This window comes from Cherax quadricarinatus, chromosome 57, assembly GCF_038502225.1.
Source record: "Cherax quadricarinatus isolate ZL_2023a chromosome 57, ASM3850222v1, whole genome shotgun sequence".
Taxonomy (NCBI): domain Eukaryota; kingdom Metazoa; phylum Arthropoda; class Malacostraca; order Decapoda; family Parastacidae; genus Cherax; species Cherax quadricarinatus.
In genome coordinates this window covers 20,071,460-20,094,844 of record NC_091348.1, presented here as the reverse complement: position 1 = coordinate 20,094,844, position 23,385 = coordinate 20,071,460, and the positions used below count along the sequence as shown (strand labels likewise).

At 37.7% G+C, this 23,385-nt stretch overlaps 2 protein-coding genes across 6 annotated transcripts in view; one reads left to right on the top strand and one right to left on the bottom strand.

The window, feature by feature from the left end:
* The window catches only part of LOC128693552 (dymeclin), a 36,741-nt gene extending 29,271 nt beyond the window's left edge, over positions 1-7,470 (bottom strand). For all 3 annotated transcript variants that reach the window (XM_053783308.2, XM_053783311.2, XM_053783310.2), the window contains exons 1-2: positions 7,343-7,470; positions 1,318-1,533 (exon numbers count right to left, since the gene is read on the bottom strand). In XM_053783308.2, the coding sequence (XP_053639283.1) occupies positions 1,318-1,457 (140 nt within the window). In that variant the 5' untranslated portion in view covers positions 1,458-1,533; positions 7,343-7,470. The remainder of the gene's footprint in view (positions 1-1,317; positions 1,534-7,342) is intronic.
* Positions 7,471-10,421: 2,951 nt separating this feature from the next.
* The window catches only part of Uba1 (ubiquitin-like activating enzyme 1), an 81,713-nt gene continuing 68,749 nt past the window's right edge, over positions 10,422-23,385 (top strand). For 2 of the 3 annotated variants that reach the window (XM_053783282.2, XM_053783287.2), the window contains exon 1: positions 10,422-10,697. In XM_053783282.2, the coding sequence (XP_053639257.1) occupies positions 10,617-10,697 (81 nt within the window). In that variant the 5' untranslated portion in view covers positions 10,422-10,616. Of the gene's footprint in view, positions 10,698-16,705; positions 16,880-23,385 lie in introns of all 3 variants that reach the window. The other variant, XM_053783283.2, reaches the window with a different exon arrangement.

The window sequence follows — 23,385 nt, the reverse complement described above, 5'->3', positions numbered from 1 at the left end:
CCCCCATATCCACAGATTCAGTTTCTGTGGTTTCAGTTAGCCACGGTTTACTGTAGCCTGAAAATAACCTTTAATTTTGCTTAATAATGACCCAAAACACAAAAGTAGTGATGCTGACAGTTCTTCAAAGCTTCATAGAAGCCATGAAATGCTTCCTAATTCCTGACTTATTGTGAATAATTTATTAGTTCATCTTTATCGTAGGTATGTATGCAAACGAAAAAATTATATAAAAGGTTCACTACTGTCCGTGGTTTCGGGCATCCACAATAGGTCGTGAATGTATCACCTGTGGATATGGGGGGGACTAATGTATAAACAAGATTATCTCTACTGTATTCCAAATGTGAAAAGTTTGAAGAATTTACATTTAAATGTATTTAAGGTGCTTGTCAAGTTTCTTTCTCATAAACTTATAAAAAAATTAGCAAATCCATTGGATATCAGACTGGAAGGAGGATGTATGAAGAAGATGAATGTGTTCAGATATTTGGGAGTGAACTTGTCAGCAGAAGGGTCTATTAAAGGCAAGGAGAACCATAGAACTGACATGAGAAAAATGTGAATGGTGCATTGAGGCACCTGTGCAAACAAAAGAATGTCAATCATGGAGGCAAAAAGAGGAATGTATCAGAGTATAGTGATACTAACATTCTTATATCGGTGTAAAGCATAGGTTATGAATGTTACAGCAAGGAGGAGGCTGGAGGCAGTGGAGATGTAGTGTTTGAGGATAATGTGTAGAGTGAATATTATGTAGAGAATTTGTAGTTTGGAGATTAGAGGAAGGTGCAGGGTTACTAAAAGTATTATCCAGAGGGCTGAGGAGAGGTTGTTGAGGCAGCCTGGACATTTAGTGGAAGTAAGGCAGGGCAGGGGGTCATCCTAGGTAAGGTTGAAGGGAGGGGATGAGGTTTTGTATGCGAGGGGCTTGATGTGAATGCAAGAGGTTTTTATGATAATGTGCTGTTGGAGTGTGAGCAAGGTAACATTTTTGAAGGGATTCTGGGAAACTGGTTAGTTGGACTTGAGACCTGGAGGTGGGAAGTACAGTGCTTGCACTCTGAAGGGAGGGGTGGGGATACTGCAGTTTGGAGGGGCATCTGAACTGTAGTATTGACACACTTCTGGCAAGACAGTAATGGAGTGAGTGATAGTGATTTTTTTTTTTTTGGGTCATCCTACCTCAGTAGATGGCTAGTGTGTTAAAAAACCCATCCTCATCTTTCCAGTTTAGAAAATTAATATTCGGCAATGAAATTCTCTAAGTAGCCTAATATAATGAATCCCTAACATATTAATAAACAAAATTCTTACCTTGTATCTGGTATAGAAAATGTGAATGAGAGGAGTTGATTCCAAAAGGGATCATTAGCAGTAATGACTTCTGTGCTGACGAATCTCTTAAGATACTGGTTGGAGGCCAGGTCACTAATACTGCTGCTACCGGCCCCCATTTTGGTAGCTTGTCAACTCCCTCAATATCTCAATTTTGTAATGTCACACTTTTAATATCACAATTCATTATACAATCTGAAAAATACAAGATGTATTACTAAAATTCTAAAGCAATTTTATATCTATGTATATCTATCTATATCTCTCGTGCACATGCGCACACACACACACACACACACACACAAAAGAAAAAATATTTATATACATAAAATATAAATAAAATTCCTGCACCCTTAGTTCCTAAGCTTTGCTGGACCAATAGAGATCAAATAATAATTCAGCAATGCACCTCTAACTCAATAATTACACACCTGTGTCTCTAAAGCACCATGAACTATTAGAAACTTAAACTAAGCATTAGCATAAATGAGAGGTTTATTAAATAGTGTACGTACTTACAAAGAATGTTGCACATGTAGTGTGCAAAAACTGCTCTTAAAGTGGTAAATTTCTAGTGTTTTACTGGAACTAGAGTGCTTATTACAAAGGTCAAGTTGAAGGTTGTTAGGATTAATACCTGTTTCAAGGTTGACTTTCATCATGGATTTGTGATGCTACAGAGGAGGGGCACAAGTGGGCTACTTGAAAGTGAAGCCATATAATTTTCAGATGTAGGCCTACTGTCATGACACATTCTTCTTGGCTAACTTTTTTAAACATTTCATTCAGGAAAAGTTGTGTCATGTGCTTTGATTGTTTTTTACCCAGTGTAATTTTTCATGCATTAATAAAAATTGATCAGCTCTTGTCCTGTGATGTTGTTCTAGCCCTTGGATTAATTCACCTGACAACTCAATTAACTTATCAATATCTATGACTATTGACAAGTTAATATAGCTATAGCTTGGCTTAAATGTTAGCAAAATATGCACAAAATGAAGGGATCACCACCAATAACTGGAGTGTAAACAATATAAGTCAGCATGCACTACACAATGCTATTTGTGGGTGCCCTAGTAATTTTGCTCAGGCTAAAAGAGGTGCCAGACCATCTAGTGCTGGAAAATCAGTGCTGTACTTGTATATGTTATTTGCAACATTAACACTTGTTATGGAGAAGCCTTGATATTGTGCTATGTACACCAATATAAAAAAAATATGGATTATGATAAATGGCTGTAAACACTAAAGATGCCTACACTGGTTAACAGGTACAAAAAAAGATATAACATACTAGTCTATGAACAATGTACAAGATTAAGTAAAGATGTTTTAGTAATGTACCTTCAACAGACATAACAAGAAGCCACGGATGTAAATTAAGAAAATATGGGAGCTGCAGGAATACTGGGAAAGTTTTCTTTATAAAAAGTGTGGTGGAAGAATGGAGCAAATATGAAGAGAAAGTAGTCAGTGCTACAACTACTGGAAATTTAAAAAAAATGAATACATTAATGATGATGGTATACCACAAACATAGCTCTGCTCCTGTTACTACAAATACTTTAAGTGTTGTATGCAATTTCAGAGCCCTGTTGGGATATTTGCTATAGTATACTTAGTATACTACAGCAAATATATTTGATCCATATTTTCATGTAGGATGAAGGTATGAGTCTTAAATAATCACATAAAATGCAGAGCATTACTGGAAACATAACATGACATATTTGAACCTGGAATAGGTAGGTAGCTGATTACTTATTCAACTGGCCACTCCAGAGGATAAAACAGAAAGTATGAGATATTAATACTGGTTTTCACTCTATCAAAATCAAAGAAACATGAAATAAATAGGCAGTGACTGCAAATTCTTGTGTCATTTACACCTTGTATGTTTACTGCTTATTTAAGAGATAAAGATACAAAAATACATAAGATACAATTTTTTCAAACAAAGGTCTTGAGGGCACATACATGTTAAGAGTCCATAAAATAGAACATTACATAGATTTAATGCATTATAAACCAATACAGTCAAACACTACAACTTATTTCTATAGGGGTCAATACATTCCTAGGAGCCTCAGAAGGCAGAACACTGAAGTAACAATGCTGCAGAAATAATATTTCTCACTTTAAATACTGTACGTATATGCTGCTTTTGGAATAGTCAATGTGTAGAAAGAAAAAATAGTCCTTCACCAACATCAAGGAAGCCACCTTGAAGGAATGTTCATTGCAGTTTGTGCTTTGTGTTATTTGTGATTTCCCTGATATTATCTACCTATCTATATTCACCTGATAACTGATTCCCAGGCTACTCTGACCAGAAGTGCTGCTATAACTACCATGGACCTTTCCTTTTTGTTGATCTCCATTATAGCCGATTTCCATTTTCGTTGACTTTTTTCGTCGATATTTTGGCTCCATTTTCGTTGATCGTACGGAACCTATCCAGTGCTCAGCACGCATTCTCCCACACGTGTTCTCAGGCAGTGTCACGCTGTTTCTCAGTGAGTGAACATATCCTGCCAGGTCATGTGAAACATTTTGTAATAATCCATTGTTTTTGGCACTTGTTTATTGTGTGTGACTGCTAAATGAGCCACCATGGCCCCAAAGAAAGCTCCTAGTGCCAGTCCTTTGGTAAAGAAAGTGCAGAACACTGTATAAATGTAAAAAGAAATCATACAAAAATATGATAGTGGCATACGCACTGCTGAACTCGGCAGGATGTATGGGAAGGCACCATCAATGATCAGCTCCAATGTGGTAAAGAGAAAAGAAATCATGGAAGCTGATGTTGTGGAAGGGGTGAATGTGATAAATAAACAGAGATCCCAAACAATTGAAGAAGTGGAGAAATTGTTGTTGGTGTGGATCAGAGAGAGAGAGAGTTAGCAGGAGATAGTGTTGTGCAGTCGATAATTTGTGAAAAGGCATGGCAGCTGCATGGCGATCTCATAAAGAAACTGCCTGAAATGAGTGCTAATGTTGGTGAATTTAAGGCCAGCAAAGGCTGATTCGAAAAATTCAAGAAGCGAAGTGGCATACACAGTGTTGTAAGGCATGGTGAAGGTGCCAGTTTTGATAAATAAGTGGCTGAAAAATTTGTGTAGGAATTCAAAGGTTATGTAGAGGCTGAAAAATTCCAACCCCAACAAGTGTTCAATTGTTCTGGAAGAAAATGCCAAAGAGGACCTACATCACACAGGAGAAAAAGGCACTCCCAGGACATAAGCCTACGAAAGACAGGCTAACTCTCTTGTTGTGTGGTAATGCTAGTGGGAATTTCAAAGTGAAGCCTTTACTCATGTATCACTCTGAAAATCCCAATGTTCAAGAAAAACAGTGTTGTCAAGAGTAAATTGTGTATGATGTGGAAGGCTAACAGCATGGCATGGGTCACTAGGGAAATTTTCCTGGAATGGTTCAATGAAGTGTTTGGCGCAAGTGTGAATACCTCCTGGATAATAAATTGCCACTCAAGTGCCTCCTGTTAATGGACAATACTCCTGCTCATCCTCCAGACTTGGAAGACCAATTGTCTAAGGAATTCAGTTTTGTAATGGTGAAGTTCTTGCCCCCTAACACAACTCCTCTCATTCAGCCCAGCAGATCATTGCTGGGCTGAATCACTGGACCAGCAGATCACTGCAAACTTCAAAAAACTGTGCACCAAAGCAATGTTTCAAAGGTGCTTTGACATAACCTTGGACTCTGAATTGACCCTAAGAGAATTCTGGAAGAATCACTTCAATATCTTCCACTGCATAAGCCTTATAGATAAGGCTTAGCAGGGAGTGACTTCCAGGATGATGAACTCTGCTTTGGAAAAACTGTGGCCAGATTGTGTCCACAAGAAGGATTTTGAAGAGTTTGAGGCTGACCCTGTCGGCCCTACCCCTGTTGTGCAATCAATTGTGGCATTGGGGAATTCCATGGGATTGGATGCGAGTGGCGAGGATGTGGAAGAGTTGGTGGAGGACCACAATGAAGAGCTAACCACTGATGAGCTGAAAGAACTTCATCCGCAACAGCAACAGACTACAACTCAGGAAATTGCTTCAGAGGCAGAGGAAGAAAGATGAAAGAAGGTGCCTCCTTCAAAGATTAAGGAGATTTGTGCAATGTGGACTAAAGTGCATTCATTTGTGGAGGAACATCACCCTGAGAAAGTTGTTGCAATCCATGCTGGGGACTTTTACAATGGCAATGCCATGTCCCATTTTAGGCAAATCTTATAGAGATGCCAGAAACAGACCTCTCTGGACAGATATTTTGTGTGACAGGGGTCCAGTGACTCTCAAGCTGGTCCTAGTGGCATTAAAAAACAAAGGAGGGAAGCGACCCCAGATAAGGACTTGATACTTAGTGTCCCTATGGAGGAGGATTCCCCTTCTAAAGAATAACCTCTTCCCTCTCCCCTCCTCCTTGTCTTTCATCCAGCAACAACAGCCATCAATAAAGACAAGTGTCATGTTGAATGTTCATGCTTTTGTGCATGTAAATCTATCTATCTTTAAGGTAAAAAAAAAATTTCTTAATACTTCTGAGTGTCTGGAATGGATTAATTGAATTTACATCATTTCTTATGGGGAAAATGGTTTCGGTTTTTGCCAATTTCCATTTTCGCCGATTGCTCTGGAACAGATTAAACACGAAAACTGAGGGTCCACTGTATTCAACTATGTTGAGTTGGCTTTTCTATTATTATCCCCTGCTTATAATCAATGCTCAGTTGCTGTGAATTTTTTATTATATTTATGACTGGGGTGCTACACTGTACGGAACATACAGCAACAGAAGGCAATGAAGGAAATCAGGTTCAATGCAAGGAAAGGGAGAATTCTTGCAATGTTAAAATATTTATACTAATTTTTTTATTTGATATGTTCATTTTGACTGACTTTTGAATATCTAAGGGCAGAGACTAGGATGGCATATATTGATGCTTTTGTAAAGATATATAGTTTAGAAAACTGACAAATCTATAAGTAAGACACATGCAACATTACCAAGTTTATTCGGGTATAGGTACACTTAAACACAGTTATACAAATTATCATACACAGCAGCATATGTGTAGATTACACTGGAAAAAAAAATGAAGACTTATTTCAACTGGGGCATTTTTATTATGCCAGTTAGTGGCTTCCTCAGTCAAGTACAGAGAAGAAAGGTGGAAGAAGAGTAGTTTGAGGTAATCAGTCACACAGCCTGGAGTCGATGCATTTATTGACTCCAGGCTGAGGGACTGATTACCTCAAACTCCTCCTGGTCTTCCACCATTCTTTTCTGCACTGGACTACGAAAGCCACTGGCTGGAAAAACATTTTTCTAATAAAGATACCCAAATGTTGCACAAGTGTTTTAATCGTCAATTTATAAGGATAAAACTATATAAACAAAGGACCCACATAGAAAATAGTCAATGCTTGACTTAATTGCAATATCCTTTGTTATACATAAATCTTGTTAACTGATGCTGATAACTAGTTAAAAAAGACCTGAGCAAACAGCATATTTAACAGAAAACATTTCCGTCCTGGAACCTTGATTATATTTAACACACAGTCAAGAATGATAGTATATATAGGTATAAGAGTGAGGTGAGAGTCAGGTAGTGACTGATAATGTGTAATATAAAAGCACTGCAAAAAGAATTCCATTTATGTTGGAGTGGCAAATATTATTGCACTCACGGGGGAGCGCTAAACTAGCAGGGGAGAGCGACAATGCCTAGGAGAACGAGAGACATTCAGGTTCAACTCAAGGAAAGGAGTGAGTGAAGTAAGTTTATTTAGGCACAGGTACATATAAGTACAATTATCATACATTGTATAAATTACGTAGGATAAAGAAAAAAAAATGTCAAAGTGACTTATTTCCATTGAGATTCCTTGAAAGGACAAGATCCAATTCTCTGGATCAAGAGCCCCTCACCAGCACAAGGGAGCCTCCCCTGAGAGGAGAAGTGATAAATAAAAAATAAAGTTACTTAGAGAGTAATGTAGTAGTGTTGACTGCCTCCAGCTGAGTGTAAACACGTCGACTGCTGCTGACGTCACAACAACAACACTACAAACCTAATTATTATTTACTATTATATACTATTATGTACGTATTAATGGGGTAATCTCTAAACCTGTATGGGTCATAAAGCACCGGGGGCACTTAGAGATAATTTGGTTTGGTTAGAAGGGGAGGGAAGCCTTAGTTGCTTGAGTTAGGAGATTTCATTAAAAGGACCCCAGTGGAAATAAGTCACTTCGACTTTTTTTTTTAGGGGGGGGGGGGGTTATCCTAGTTAATATACACTATGTATGATAATTGTACTTATGTCTACCTGTGTCTAAATAAACTTACCTAATTATTTACTTAGAAAAGCACTTTCCTCAAAAACACTACATACCTAATACCTTATATATATATATATATATATATATATATATATATATATATATATATATATATATATATATATATATATATATATATATATATATATATATATATATATATATATATATATATATATATATATATATATATATATATATATATACATTGAGATTGTATATATACAATAGTGGTTTGCAATACAAAGAGAGCCTCTATTATGTCTAGGCATTATGGGCCAACTTAACATTGTTGACTTACATCCTACTTAACACTAAGGAGTAGTATATCATAGTTGTACAGTAGGACAGTAATTATATCATAGTTGTACAGTAGAATATTAATTATCAGTCCATCAAATGAATCATCGTCTTCAAATTTGTATAATACAAAGATATATAATTTATATTCTAAAATGTTTTTGTGAAAACAATGATTCGATTATATTCCTGTCAACAATATTCCTGGGTAAAAGGTTCAATGTGATTGTTTCAGTTATGATGTGGAAATATATAGGTGAGTAAATATATACTGAGTATTTAGCATTTAGTCTAGGGTGATTAAGTGGCTTTTGAAAAAGAGTCTTAAATTGATTTTCAGACTGGGTTACTTTAGTAGCTTCTGGTAATGAATTCCATATTTTGGGGCCCTTTATGTGCATAGAGTTTTTATACAGTGTGATATGGACAACAGGTATATCAAAAACATCTGTGTCTTGTGTTGTGGTCATGTATTATATATTAAAAATGAAAATAAAAAATACATACGAAAACACCTAAAAAAATACACAGTATTGCAAAGCGATGTTTTTGTACGTTTTTAATATTTTATTTTCACCATTTTTAAGTGTATGGGTCATCATGTTTGATCCGAGGAAGATGAAGCTGGACCAGGCCAAGATATGAGCATTATTAACCTTAAAACTAAAATACAAATTGTTTATTTCCAGAAAAAAAACAGCAGATAATGACAGTGACAATGATAGTGACAGTGACAGTGACAATGATAATGATAGTGACAATGATACAGTGACAATAATAGTGACAGTGACAGTGAGTGACAATGATAGTGACAATGATACAGTGACAATGATACAGTGACAATAATAGTGACAGTGACAGTGAGTGACAATGATAGTGACAATGATACAGTGACAATGATACAGTGACAATAATAGTGACAGTGACAGTGACAATGATAGTGACAATGATACAGTGACAATAATAGTGACAGTGACAGTGACAATGATAGTGACAATGATACAGTGACAATGATACAGTGACAATGATAGTGACAGTGACAATGATACAGTGACAATGATAGTGACAGTGACAATGACACAGTGACAATGATAGTGACAGTGACAATGATAGTGACAGTGACAAGGATACAGTGACAATGATAGTGACAATGATACAGTGACAATGATACAGTGACAATGACAATGACAGTGACAATGATACAGTGACAATGATAGTGACAGTGATACAGTGACAGTGATAGTGACAATGATAGTGACAGTGACAATGATACAGTGACAATGATAGTGACAATGATACAGTGACAGTGATAGTGACAATGATAGTGACAGTGACAATGATACAGTGACAATGATAGTGACAATGAGAGTGATAGTGACAGTGACAATGATACAGTGACAATAATAGTGACAGTGACAATGATACAGTGACAATGATAGTGACAGTGACAATGATAGTGACAAAACTGATATAGGAATAGCTGACATATTTAAACAGACAATAAAAGAAGCCTGGCTAGAGTATTTCAGGCAGAAATAATAATAATAATAATATAATAATAATAATAATAATAATAATAATAATAATAATAATAATAATAATAATAATAATAATAATATTTATTTCTACAAGTACATGATAACTTATACAGCTCATAATAATATTATTATTATTATTATTATTATCGAAAAAAGAGCGGTAAAACCGTGAGTGAGAGATGAGGTGAGGAAGAGTGAGGAAGGTCAGGTCAAGTCACTTGTGACCTGACCTCACCTCCCGTCATCATCTTCCACACACGGATCCAATGTGAAAAATAATGAAATCTATTGGAATTTCACTTATTTTTCCACTGGCTATTTTGCATATCGTAATATTACCTGTTTACTGTTATTGCATTTAAGTACATAATGTTAGTACACATTATGTAGAGATTATACTGGACATATCATATTGTATAGATAATGTTATTATACATTTTTTTTTTGGTTTAAGCATGAGGTTACTATGTTTACCTGACATTTTTTTTAATGGTTATTCATGGGATAAAAATACTGAGTGTTTGGGTATGGCGAGGAATGGCAACCGATTATTTTATTAAATTTAAAGTATGGACCACACGAGTCATTAAGGCTACATGTAGCCTGTATACCACCAGCCGGGGATATCTTAATGTTTAAAATAGTGATTAAAGTAAACTCTCAGGGTTTATATACCTAGAAAAATAAATTTCTAGGTGTATATTACCTTGAGTGGTAACTTCCCGGCGCATGGAATATATATCCCCCATCCGTATATACGAATCTTAGTGCCTTGGAGGCATAGAGCTGTATGCATTGCCGTAAAATGGCTTTAATGATATTTTTTTAGTAACATTAGGTTCTTCCGAGAGCAATGAAGGGTGTTGAGCGGCGTGTGTCTGAAGACTTAACGTGGTAGTCCCTTTGTCGACGGCCAGGAGGGAGGCGCGTGGTGGAGCTATCTAGCGGGGGTTATTATTTACCTGCCTAACCTCGTGTCTTTTTTATACTGGGGGTTGTCCATAGGCAACAGCACACACAACGTCATTTCGCAAGCCCTTTTGTGAGCGATTTATGTGAGTGCATCGCTGGATAAATGTCAGAATTGAAGGCTGCCAGTCCACAGCCACCACCGTGCAAGCGCCCCCGCCTGGAAACTGCTGTCAACGGGAGTACGGTAAGTCTTAATATCCGCCTCCTACCTTCTTATTTAACCTCTTAATACAGCCCTTCATACGTTTGGTGCTTCGTGGGGTTCACAGTTTGTTTTTCGGGTGGGTAGTTGCCCCAGGAAGGAATTAGGGATGCGTAATTTTGGGCGTATAATTGAAGGTTGTGTGGAGGTGGTATATCATGCACCGCGTCCAAAAATATATCCTGCCACGAAATGTTACACTAACTTGTATGACAGCTGGAGCCTGCAGGTGGCCTTATGTGGCTGGCAAGTCTTCTATGACCTGTAAGACTGCTCAGTGTTAATATCTGGTAGTCAGATCACCTGAAGCAGAACACAGGACTGTTACTGTTCGTGTAAATAAATTGGTTTACTTTATTGCTAATGTATCTTATTATTGTAACTGATTTTCACTTGGTTAAGTCACTTATTATTTAAACCTTAACAGTTTAAAATAACTAAGATATTACAAGGACCCCAGTGGAAATAAGTCATTGACTTTTTTTGGGTTATCCTGGGTAATTTACACTATTTATGATAATTGTATTTGTGTATCCGTACCTAAATATACTTACTATGAACTTTGAAAATTATTGTATAATCTGCAATAAAAAAAAACTAATTTTGAGTTTAGGGTCTTGATTGAACAAATCCTTTATTTTCACATCTATAATACAAGGAATCTAACCACAGCCCAGCAAAAATTGTTGTATATGCAGATTATTATTTTGGCGAATATTAGCAACACAACTTTTTTTGGGGATGTTTATTTTTGTTTTTTTTTAAGTAAAATATATGGTTGAAGGGACCGGCCAGTCAACCAGTCAGAGGTTATTCAGTCATGCATCTCGCTGGCCACTGAAGTGAACAGTTCCAACACGTTAAGTCACGTTTATAAAATTGCTCACATGCAGTGTCCAGAATATCTTGCTGCAAAGTTTGTCAAGGCTGGGAAGCAAAACAAGCACAGTACTAGGACAAAGGAACACAACTTTGTAGTGCCCATAGTAGGTGGTCAGGCTTCAAACACCTTTTATTGTACAGCAATAAAGGAGTGGAATGGACTGCCTTCACATGTCGAAGCCTATCCTAGCATGAGCCAATTCAAGAAGAGAGTCTAAAAGGTAATTAATGAATGAAGCAACAGAAAGGGAGGAGAGTAATTTCTTGTATAGCTAACATGTACCCATTACTGTGATCTGATTCTCTTTAAATGTTAATGTAAATTAACTCAGTTTACCTTATTCCTAGTATATCTCCTTGTATTGTTACTGCTTTTCACATAGTTGTTACTTAGCATTTTTTAACTGGTAATATCTTACTTAATTCTTAAAAGGACCCCAAAGGAAAAGTCATTTTGACTTTTTTTTGGGGTTATCCTTGGTAACTTACACATGCTGTGTAAGACAATTTATGTAACTGTATTTGTGTACCTGTACCTGAATAAACTTACTAAACACTCAGAGCAAAGTCTCCATGGACTAATGCATGTAAATTAATATTTTACAAAAAATTTACAACTTTAGTAGGCAAGATGAACATGTTTGAACTACACATTGATGATTATGAATGTCTTAATGAATACTTGCTAGGTTAGTATCACGTTATTGATGAGATATTACTAATAGGTTTTGTTTTCTCGGTTAGGTTGGATTTCGTTGTATCATGTTGGGCTAGGCTGGCTGCAGTATTTAAGTGTTTTTCTAAATATTTATTCTCAAAACATACCCAAAATGTGTTTTTGGCAGTTTGCACAAATTAAAGCCACTTCCATTACAGTGCCCCGTAGCCTGGTGGCTAAAGCTCTCGCTTCACATGGTGAGGGTCTGGGTTTGATTCCCAGCGAAGGGGTGGAAGCATCAGACGTGTTTCTTTACACCGGTTGTCTATGTTAACCCATCAGTAAAATGTGTACCTGGGTGTTAGTCGACTGGTGTAAGTCGCATCTTGGAACAAAAAACTGACCTAATTTGCCCAAAATGCTCTGCATGACAAGTGGCTTTCTATATAGTAGTATGTCATTGATGTCATCTAGGCCTATATACCATGTATGTACTTGTAAATAAAATTATTATTTTATTATTATTATTTTATTATTTTATTATTATTTTATTATTATTTTATTATTTTATTATTATTTTATTATTATTATTTTATTATTATTTTATTATTATTATTTTATTATTATTATTTTATTATTTTATTATTATTATTATTATTGTAAACGGTCAGTATTAGACACTTTCCAAGTTTAAATTTATTCATTAAACTTTTGCCTGAGCCCCTGAAGTTAATATTTACCAAATGTTGACAGTCTGCTAGATAACCACAAATGTGCAATATTTCGAATACCGTACATATATTTTCAGAATGCACGTATCCACATACCTAATTGCTGCTCTAGTATTCTTCCTTTAGGGTGTAGGTAAAATAAGAAGAGCTGAGAAAATATGAAATTACAGATGCAAGACACATTCAGGTGAAATTCTAAAGCTTCCTTTCAAGTGTATAGAACAATAATTAAGAAGATCGATGGTCCACCTAAACTGTTTGCAACTTACTTACAAAAAGAAAGCAGTGTGCTTAATTTTTAAAAATGAATTCATATTGGTTTTCTTATGAAAAGATATATAAATGAAATCCCAGTAACTGATTATTTTTGAGATCCCGAGGAAAAAATTACATTAGTTACTAGAGATGTGGCTATTAAATAATTGCATCAATTAATAAATTCCCTGTTTCTGGTGAACTGTTTTAGAGGGCTCTTCAAGAGTGCAGTCACTGTACTTCCCACCTCCAAGACTAAATTCCACCTAACTGGTTTCCTTGAATCCCTTTATAAATGTTACCTTGCTCACACTCCAACAGCATGTCAAGTCATAAAAACCACTAGCCTCTACTATCCAACATGTTTACACATGCTTGCTGAGTGTCTTAAGTCCCTCACACACAAAACTTCTTTTACTCCCTTCAACCTTTCCCAGGATGACACCTACCCCACCTTCCCTCCTACTGATTTATACACCCTCCAAGTCATGCTATTTTGCCTTATCCTCTTTAAATGTCTGAACCACCTCAACAACCTTTCTTCAGCCCTCGGGCTAATACTTTTAGTAACCCCGCACTTAATCTCCATGCTATGAATTCTTTGCATAACATTCACACCACACATTGCTCTCAGACATGACATCCCCACTGCCTCCAGCCTCCTCCTTGCTGCAACATTCACAACCCATGCTTCACATCCATATAAGAGTGTCAGTACCACTATATTCTTGTACATTTCCCATTTTGTTTGTGGATAACGTTCCATCTCCAAAGATGTCTTGATGCACTGCCTTTTTTTTTTTCTCGATAATTCTGTGGTTTACCTCATCTTTCATAGACCCATCTGCCAACAAGTCCACTGCCAAATATCAGAACATTCACTTCCTCCATACTCCCTCCAATCTTTCATTACCTAAATGTTTTGTTACCCTCATCACCATTCTCTCTGCACTATTAACTTAATTTCCTTCTTTTACATACTCTCCCAAATTCGTCCACCAACCTTTGCAACTTCTCTTCAGAATTGCCCAAAAGCAGAGTGTCATCAAAAAGTAACTGAGACAACTCCCACTTTGTTAGATTCTTTATTTTTCAGTTCCACACTTCTCCCTCCCCCAACACCTTGAATTCACTTCTTACAACCCCTATCTATAAATATGTTAACATCCATGGTGACATCACGCATCCCTATCTAAGTTCTATTTTATTGGAAAACAATCTCCCTCTCTTGTACATACCCTAACCTGAGCCTTGCTATCCTTGTAAAAAATTTTTAACTTATTTCACTAACTTACCACCTATTCCATACACTTGCAAAATCTGCCACATTGCTTCCCTATCCACCCTATCATATGCCTTTTCCAAATTCATAAATAATAATAAAAAAAATTACCATTATCTAAATACTGTTCACTTGTATGCTTCAATGTAAACACAGTCTGCATATCCCCTACCCTTCTTAAAGCCTCCTTGTTCATCTGCAATCCTGCTCTCTGTCTTATCCTTAATTCTTTCAGTAACTACATACACCTTTGCAGGTATACTCAACAGGCTTATTTCCCTATAATTCTTACTCTTTTGCCCCCTTTGCCTTTATACAAAGGAACTGTGCATGCTGTTTGCCAATCCCTAGGTACCTTCCCATTTTAAACATTTATCAGATAAAAGCACCAACCACTCCCAAACTACATCGTCACCTCTTTTTAACATTTCTGTCTTGACCCTATCAGTTCCAGCGCTTTACTATTTTACATTTATATACAGCATTGTAATAATACTTGTGGGGAAAATTGTTGTGGGCCATACAGTGCCTAGGGAAGGGAGGAAGGTAATTAGGGTTCATCTAAGAAAGGACAGGGTAGCCCTTCACCAGCATCAAGGCACCCTTGAAGGGCAGGGGTATGCATACAGTGGACCCCTGAATTTCGTGATTAATCCTTTCCAAAGTCTGCCAAAAGTCAAAATTCATGAATTTCGAAACCATTTTCCCCATAAGAAATAATGTAAATCCAATTTATCCATTCCAGACACTCAAAAGTATTAACAAATTTTTTTTATAGATTAAATATAAATTTGCATACAGAAAAGAATGAGAAATCAAGTTTAAAACAACATCACACTAACCTTTAATGAAGACTCTTGTTGGTGTATGGAAGATGGAAGGAAGGGAGAGGATGGAGAAGTTACACTATTGCTTGGAAGGGGAATCCCTTTCCATAAAGACTTTAGGTACCAAGTCCTTATCTGGGGTTACATCCCCTCTTTGTTTTTTAATGGCACTAGAACCAGCTTGAGTCACTGGACCCCTGTCACAAAAAACCTGTCCAGAGAGGTCTTGCAGCTTACCCTCTACCACCATCACTACCATCCTCTACCACTATTGAAACCACCCTCTACCACCATCACAACTGCTGCCACCCTCTACCACTATCATTACCACCCTCTACCACCACCACTTTTGTATTTTTCTACAAACTTTTTCTTTAATTCTATAGTGTTTCTCACCTTTACCAAAGGGCTGGCACTAGAAGCCTTCTTTGGGCTCATGGTGACTTATTTAGCAGTTGCAAGCACAAAAAAGAATGCATTATTAAGAAATGTATCCTATGAATGTGTGTGGTGATGGTCACTCACCCAGAAACAATGCCACACACTGAATGGTGTGTGGGAGCCTGTGTGTGTGCGCAGCCGCTGGGAGGCCGCTTGGACGCGTTCCGTACGACTGCCGAATTTTGAGGCAAATCGTGAAACTTGAAACTGTACATTGGACCCCTGCCTTACGATATTAATCCGTTCCTGAGAGCTCGTCATATGCCGAAGTTATCGTAAGGCGAATTAATTTTCCCCATAAAAAATAATGGAAATCAAATTAATCCGTGCAAGACACCCCAAAGTATGAAAAAAAAAAATTTACCACATGAAATATTAATTTTAATACACACAAACTGAAGAAGACATGCACAGTTACTACTCTACTAAGAATAGAATACATGACACTTACCTTTATTGAAGATCTGGTGATGATTGATGGGATGGGAGGAGGAGAGTGTGTGGAAGTTATTGTTTAGAAGGGGAATCCCCTTCCATTAGGACTTGAGGTAGCAAGTCCTTTTCCAGGGTTACTTCCCTTCTTTTAATGCCACTAGGACCAGCTTGAGAGTCGCTGGACCTCTGTCGCACAACAAATCTGTCCATAGAGCTCTGTACCTCCCGTTCCTTTAAGATTTGCCTAAAATGGGCCACAACATTGTCATTGTAATAGTCACCAACACGGCTTGCAATAGCTGTGTTAGGGTGATTTTCATCCATAAATGTTTGCACTTCAACCCACTTTGCACACATTTCCTTAATCTTTGAAGTAGGCACAATGGATTCCACAACTGGCATAGGCTTCTCAGGGTTAGCCCCAAACCCTTCAAAATCTTTCTTAATTTTCATACTAATTCTCACCCTTTTTACCACAGGGTTGGCATTAGAAGCTTTCTTGGGGCCCATGGTGACTTATTTTGCAGTTACAAGCACAAAAAATGCTGGGATAAGGTGAAATGTACCGAATGTATGCGTGGATGCGACTGCACTGGCTGGCTTGTAAACACTGGTGCTGAGGCCTCATGTGGGACACGTCCCGGACGAATCATGTAAGGCGAGTTTTTTATCGTGAGGCGAGGCAAAATTTTTGTGTTCAAATGCTTCGTTTGGCAGATTTAACGTAAAGTGATGCATTCGTAAGGCAGGGGTCCTCTGTATTTTGACAAAAATGGTTGCCAATACTTGAAATTCACGAAACTTGGGACTCACAAAATTCGGGGGTCCACTGTATTTAGTTATCCCCAAATTCAGGGCGGTAAAGTTAGGTGCCTTAGACATTCTTCAAATTTTGAATCTGTTAATGTTACAAGGTAAAATTATGTTTACATGATAAATTTCATTCAGATTTTAGCTGATTTTGTTTCCTACTCTTCAAGGGAGGTTTTTTGATGTCAGAGTGAAGGGCTCTAGATCCAAGAAATTGTACTTGTCCCCTTCCTTGGATTGAACCTAATTGCTCATGTTCTAACAATATTGGTTTAGCACTTTCAGAATAAATGTAATACAGTGGAACCTCAACTTACGAGTTTAATCCGTTCCGTGACCTAGCTCGTAACTCAATTTGCTCATATATCAAATAAATTTTCCTCGTTTAAATTAATTGAAGTGCCATTAATTTGTTCCAGCGGAATTCCTGTTCCTGGGAGGCAGGACAAAATACTTCAATATGATGCTAATATCAACTTTGAGGCTTATTTATCTATCACAATTCATCTAATATGACATAATAAACAGTATAAATAACATAGAAACGTGATATATACTTTAGAATGAATAAAATGTCATGTGACTAGTGGTGGCGGCCATTCCCGCTCCCACTCTGATCATATCTTCCCATGCTCTTATCATAAGAGAAAATGGAGTGTTTGTGAGGCTAACTGCAGTAGATCACTGGTTTCATGAGGAAAACACTGAAACAATGTATTTATAAATAAGAAATATTGTTAAAAACATAAAACATAATAGAGAATGTAAATAAATAGTGGTTATATGAAGTGTATGTACACACCTTGGAGCAGAGATGCTTCTCCCTCAACCCACAACCTGCACACCTCGCTTGTTTATCTATGATTTCCTGCTTTAATTCCATGGACATCATTCTCTTTTTCTTCTCAGCACTGTCCTTTGCACTTACTTTCTTAGGATCTATGGTTAGAAAAAGAAATTTGGCAAAATAACTGTACAAAACACAAGTAGAACATGAGAAATGCTTGCACGGCGATGTAAACCTGTGCACAGCTCAGCTGATGTGGCGTTTGCTGCGCCAACTAGTAGTGGCGTTCTGAAGCTCGCTCATTATTATTAATTATAATATTATTAATTTAGGGAACTGGAGCATAGATTCAATTCCTTAGATCAAGAGCCCCTCACCAGCGTCAAGGAACCTTGATGCTGGTGAGGAGCTCGATCTAGGGAATTGGATCTGTGCTCCAGTTCCCTAAATTAATAATAATAATAATACATGTATTATAATTATAATAACTAGGAGGTTCAGAACGCTGCCAACTCAGTGCACTGTTTACCTTGTCGTGGAAGCATTTCTCTCGTCTTTTGCTTGCATTTTGTGCAGTTACGTATTTTGCCAAACTTCTCTTTGCTAACCATGGGTCCTAAGAAAGTAAGTACAAAGGACAGTGCTAAGAAGAGAAAGACAATGTCCTTGGAATTAAGGCATGAAATTCTAGATAAATCCGAGGTGTGCAGGTTGTGGGTTGAGGGGGGCGTGGGGGAAGCTTGCTTGTAACTCGGATGTTGGCTTGTAACTCAGAAAAAAATCGACCTAGTGACGGCTCGTCTCTTATGTTGGGACACTCGTAAGTCGAGGTTTCACCGTAATTTGTTTCAAGAGGACACATCTTTTTATACACTATAATGTTTTAATCTGGTTAATATTGCCATTCATAAGAATGACTAGTCAGAAGAGAGATTTAAATGTGGAATGCCATTGAGTATATTTTGAACTAAATGTATGAATACACCAGCTATCTTGCACCAAGGTAGTGATTCACCATAAAAAATAAAGGAATACCCAGTCATCATTTCATTTAATAGCTGTCATGCCAGAATTGCACAGATATCAATCTAAACTTTCAGACAGCAACATTTCCCTTCTTATACCTAGTGTGCAAAGTACAAGACATGCACCAAGTCCCCTTCAAAAATGGGCACTTTGGGGAAAAACTGAGAACGGTTAATTCTATTAGCTGGTTGCTCATGGATAATCAAATTTTAGTGATATGAAATTCTGCAATTTTGGGGCTCTGACTACCGTACATCTAAATGAGAGCCACTAGAGGGAGTCTGATACAAAAAATTTGACTCCTTTCAGAGATCTTAAATAAATAACAAAAAGGTACAATACTGTGGCTGGAACATTACACAAATAACCTACACATAGAGAGGAGCTTATGACTATGTTTTGGTCTGTCTTTGTAAATTGTCCAAGTCGGACTGAAACATCACCGTAAGCTCCTCTCTCCTATGTGTTGGTTACTTGTGTATCTTAGATAAATATGTATAATTAATAATAAAAAACTTACCAGTCTGCTCAAGGATTAGTGGAGGCCCAATCCACTAACATAGAAAAGCACTACTGAAAAGTTCTCAACACAGTATTAAGTTACCATAACATGTCATACACCACGGGTGGGATTTGAACCCGTGGTCAGAGAGTCTTAAAACTCCAGACCGTCGCGTTAGCCACTGGACCAGCTAGCCACAATAAGATTCGTCCAACTAGGTATATTTCTACACCATAGGAAGGTTAGCATAGGCACCACTGTGACCACAAATGCAAGTTTTTACAGACGAATCTCCTGCTAGAGTGGTCGTGGCGAACTCTAGCTCAAGTCCCCTCACTGCCGTCAACATGACTCACGAAATCGTAATGACACGATTGCAAACAAACCATACCACGGGTGGGATTTCAACCCGCGGTCAGTCTCAAAACTCCAGACCGTCGCATTAGCCACTGGACCAGCTAGCCACAATAAGATTCGTCCAACTAGGTGTATTTCTACACCTCTACGTGGCTAACGCGACGGTCTGGAGTTTTGAGATTCTCTGACCGCGGGTTCAAATCCCGCCCGTGGTATGGTTTGTTTGCAATCGTGTCATTACGATTTCGTGAGTCATGTTGACGGCAGTGAGGGGACTTGAGCTAGAGTTCGCCACGACCACTCTAGCAGGAGATTCGTCTGTAAAAACTTGCACTTGTGGTTACAGTGGTGCCTATGCTAACCAGGACGTCACAGGACTCCATATTACCAGTCAAAGAAGACCAGTCAGTTTGACTAAAGTTAATATCTACTATTATTAAATTATCATGTCTAGAAGCCCTAACAATTTTATCCCAAAGTCTCCCTCTATTACTTTCTAAACCTGGAGGTCTGTATATTACACCTAAAATTAGTTTTTTTTTTTCTTAACCCTTTGAGGGTCGACAGGCCCTCTCCGAAACTCGTTCTCAGGGTCGGCCAAATTTAAAAAAAAAAAAAAAATTATTTTCTCTTATGAAAAGATAGAGAATCTTTTCCCGATCATAAAGACACCAAAAGTTTGAAATTTGATAGAAAACTTACAGAATTATGCTCTCGCAAAGTTAGCGGTCTCTGCGATGTTTACGCATCGGCGATTTTGCCCACTTTGAGCCCCATTTTCGGCCTATTTCACTGTACTAGTCGACAAAAAACATGAATATTTCCCTAGAACTCCATTTTTTCTATCGAATGGGTGCAAGAAACCACCCATTTATAAATTCAACTATCCAGTACAGTGGTCAGAATTTAGCAATTTTGCCAATTTCACACAAATTTCAAAAGATGCCAATTTCCGAATAGGGTCCAGAATAAACAAGATAGACATTCCTGGCACTAAAATGACATTTCCTCTAGTCATTAGTCATGTCTCAAGGCCCCTCTTATATTCTTTTGCTTTCCACTTTGAATTTTTATTTTCACAAAAAATATAAGATTTACTGTTATGCAGACTACTGCATTAGTGTAAAAAATGGTATAAATATTATTGGTGCACTTGTAAAAGAATATTAGACTCACCAGTTGACGTGTATTGCACGATTGGCACGATTTGTTTACTTTTGAAGTTTGGTAAAAATCGAACATTTCTGCTACTTTGAGCTCAATTTCAAGGCACCTTTCATTGTAAAACCAGTCAAAATCATCTCAATTTCTGTAATATGTCTTCCATTCTATAAAATGAGACCAAGAAAACTAGAATACAACAATAAATACCATACGAAAATACACTGCAAAGTCGCTGATTTATTAAAAAAAAATGGTCAAAGTTATTTTTTTCTCATTATGCACTGTGTGCTGCAGGATTTTTTTTAGACTGTGCACACTGACCACATAGACCCATTCTTTCATATGAAGGCTTACCAGCTTTCTCCCACTAGATTTGAGGCCGCTAGAATTTGAGTACTAGTACGTCAAAAACCCCTACGCGTAAGACGTACTAGTACGACGAAAACCCTCAAAGGGTTAACTTTCTAGAACGTCTACCTGAGCAGATTCTGTGACTAATACATCTATTAAATTATACCGTGTTTCACACTACCAAATACGTACGTGTATAATTAATTTATTTTATTCCTGTTGTTTCGAGTATTAGTATAAAATATATTAGTTTTTTCTTCTGTACCTTTTTTCTCTTCAGCTTTACTTTTCCTCGGTTTGTTTTCATCATTACCCAGTGTTACTTGATGACTGTTATTCATAAGATTCATGATTGTATCAAAGCCTAAATCAATATTTCCACACATTATTTTCCCTTCCTTAAACCCATACCTCTAACTAATCGTAGTTTAAAGCCCTAATAATACTCTCGACTGAACTACCGAGAATACCTGCACCTGCCCTGGATAAATGAACCTTATCCCTGGCATACGTGTCATTTCTGCCATAGAAGTGGTCCCAGTTGTTAATGAATGGTACTGCATTATCTTTACAGTGTTTGTCCAGCCAACAATCACAGTAAAACTCCGATTTTTGTCCGGTCCGAATGTTGTACAATTTGGATTTCGGCCACTATTTTTGGCGAATTTGTACTCCGGGTTTCGTACATCGACTCAGAAATTGTCCATATCAGATGCGTCCACCTGCCTGGGACGGCGCCGCCTGATTCAGTCTGCCTTTGTCACTTGTCGAGTGAACAATACTCTGCGCGTTCATCCAATGTTGATGGTGCTTGTTTATCGAGTGTGACTGCGAAATAAGCCACCATGGGACCAAAGTAAAGAAAGTGAGAAATATGATAGAATTCAAGAGCGCTGGTATCAAAATATGAAAGTGGTGTACGTGTGGCTGAGCTCGCCAGGATATATGGGAAGTCCAAATCAACAATCCGTTCCATACTGGCGAAGAAAGTAAAAATCAAGGAAGCTGATGTTGCAAAAGGGGTAAATATGCTAATAAAACAGAGTTCACAAACAATCGAAGATGTGGATAAGTTGTTGTTGGCGTGGATCAACGAAAAACAGTTAGCGGAGAATTATCACCCAAGCAAAACTGTTGCAAGCCGTGTCTGCAACATGTTCAATGACAATGTCTTGTCCCGTTTCAGGGAAATTTTAGAGATGCCAGAACCATTCAAAGCAGGTGAAATCGCAGATCTAGAGAGTGTACAGAGATCCTTTACTGCACGTATAAGTTCTGTCAAGCACCTTAACTACTGGGAACGCTTGGAAGCACTTGACTTGTACTCGTTGGAACGCAGGAGGGAGAGATATATCATAATCTACACTTGGAAAATCTTGGAAGGAATGGTCCCAAATCTGCACACAGAAATCACTCCCTACGAAAGTAAAAGACTGGGCAGGCGATGCAAAATGCCCCCAATAAAAAGTAGGGGCGCCATTGGTACACTAAGGGAAAACACCATAAGTGTCTGGGGCCCAAAACTGTTTAACAGCCTCCCATCAAGCATTAGGGGAATTGCCAATAAACCCCTGGCTGCCTTCAAGAGAGAGCTGGACAGATACCTAAAGTCAGTGCCGGATCAGCCGGGCTGTGGCTCGTACGTTGGACTGCGTGCGCCCAGCAGTAACAGCCTAGTTGACCAGGCCCTGATCCATCGGGAGGCCTGGTCATGGACCGGGCCGCGGGGGCGTTGATCCCCGGAATAACCTCCAGGTAACAGGCCTCTGGACAGATTTATTTTTTGTGCAGCAGGAGTGCATTGACTCAAGCTGGTCCTAGTGCCAGCAAAAGACAGATAAGGGAAGTAACCCTGGATAGGGCTTTGATACTTGAAGTCCTTATGGAGGGAGATTTGCCTTCCAAACAACCTCTCCTCTCTCTTTCCCCTCCTCGCTGCCTTCCATACGCCAACAAGAGTCTTCAATAAAGGTATGTAATAGTGATTTAAATGTTCATTTATCCAATAAAATTAGTGCTTAATATTTCTCATTGTTTTCTGTATGTAAAATTGTAGTTATTCTCTATAAAATGTTTTTTTTTTTTTTTTTAATATTTTTGGGTGTCTAATGGATTAATTGGATTTCCGTTATTTCTTGTGGAAAATATTACTTCATTTTTTT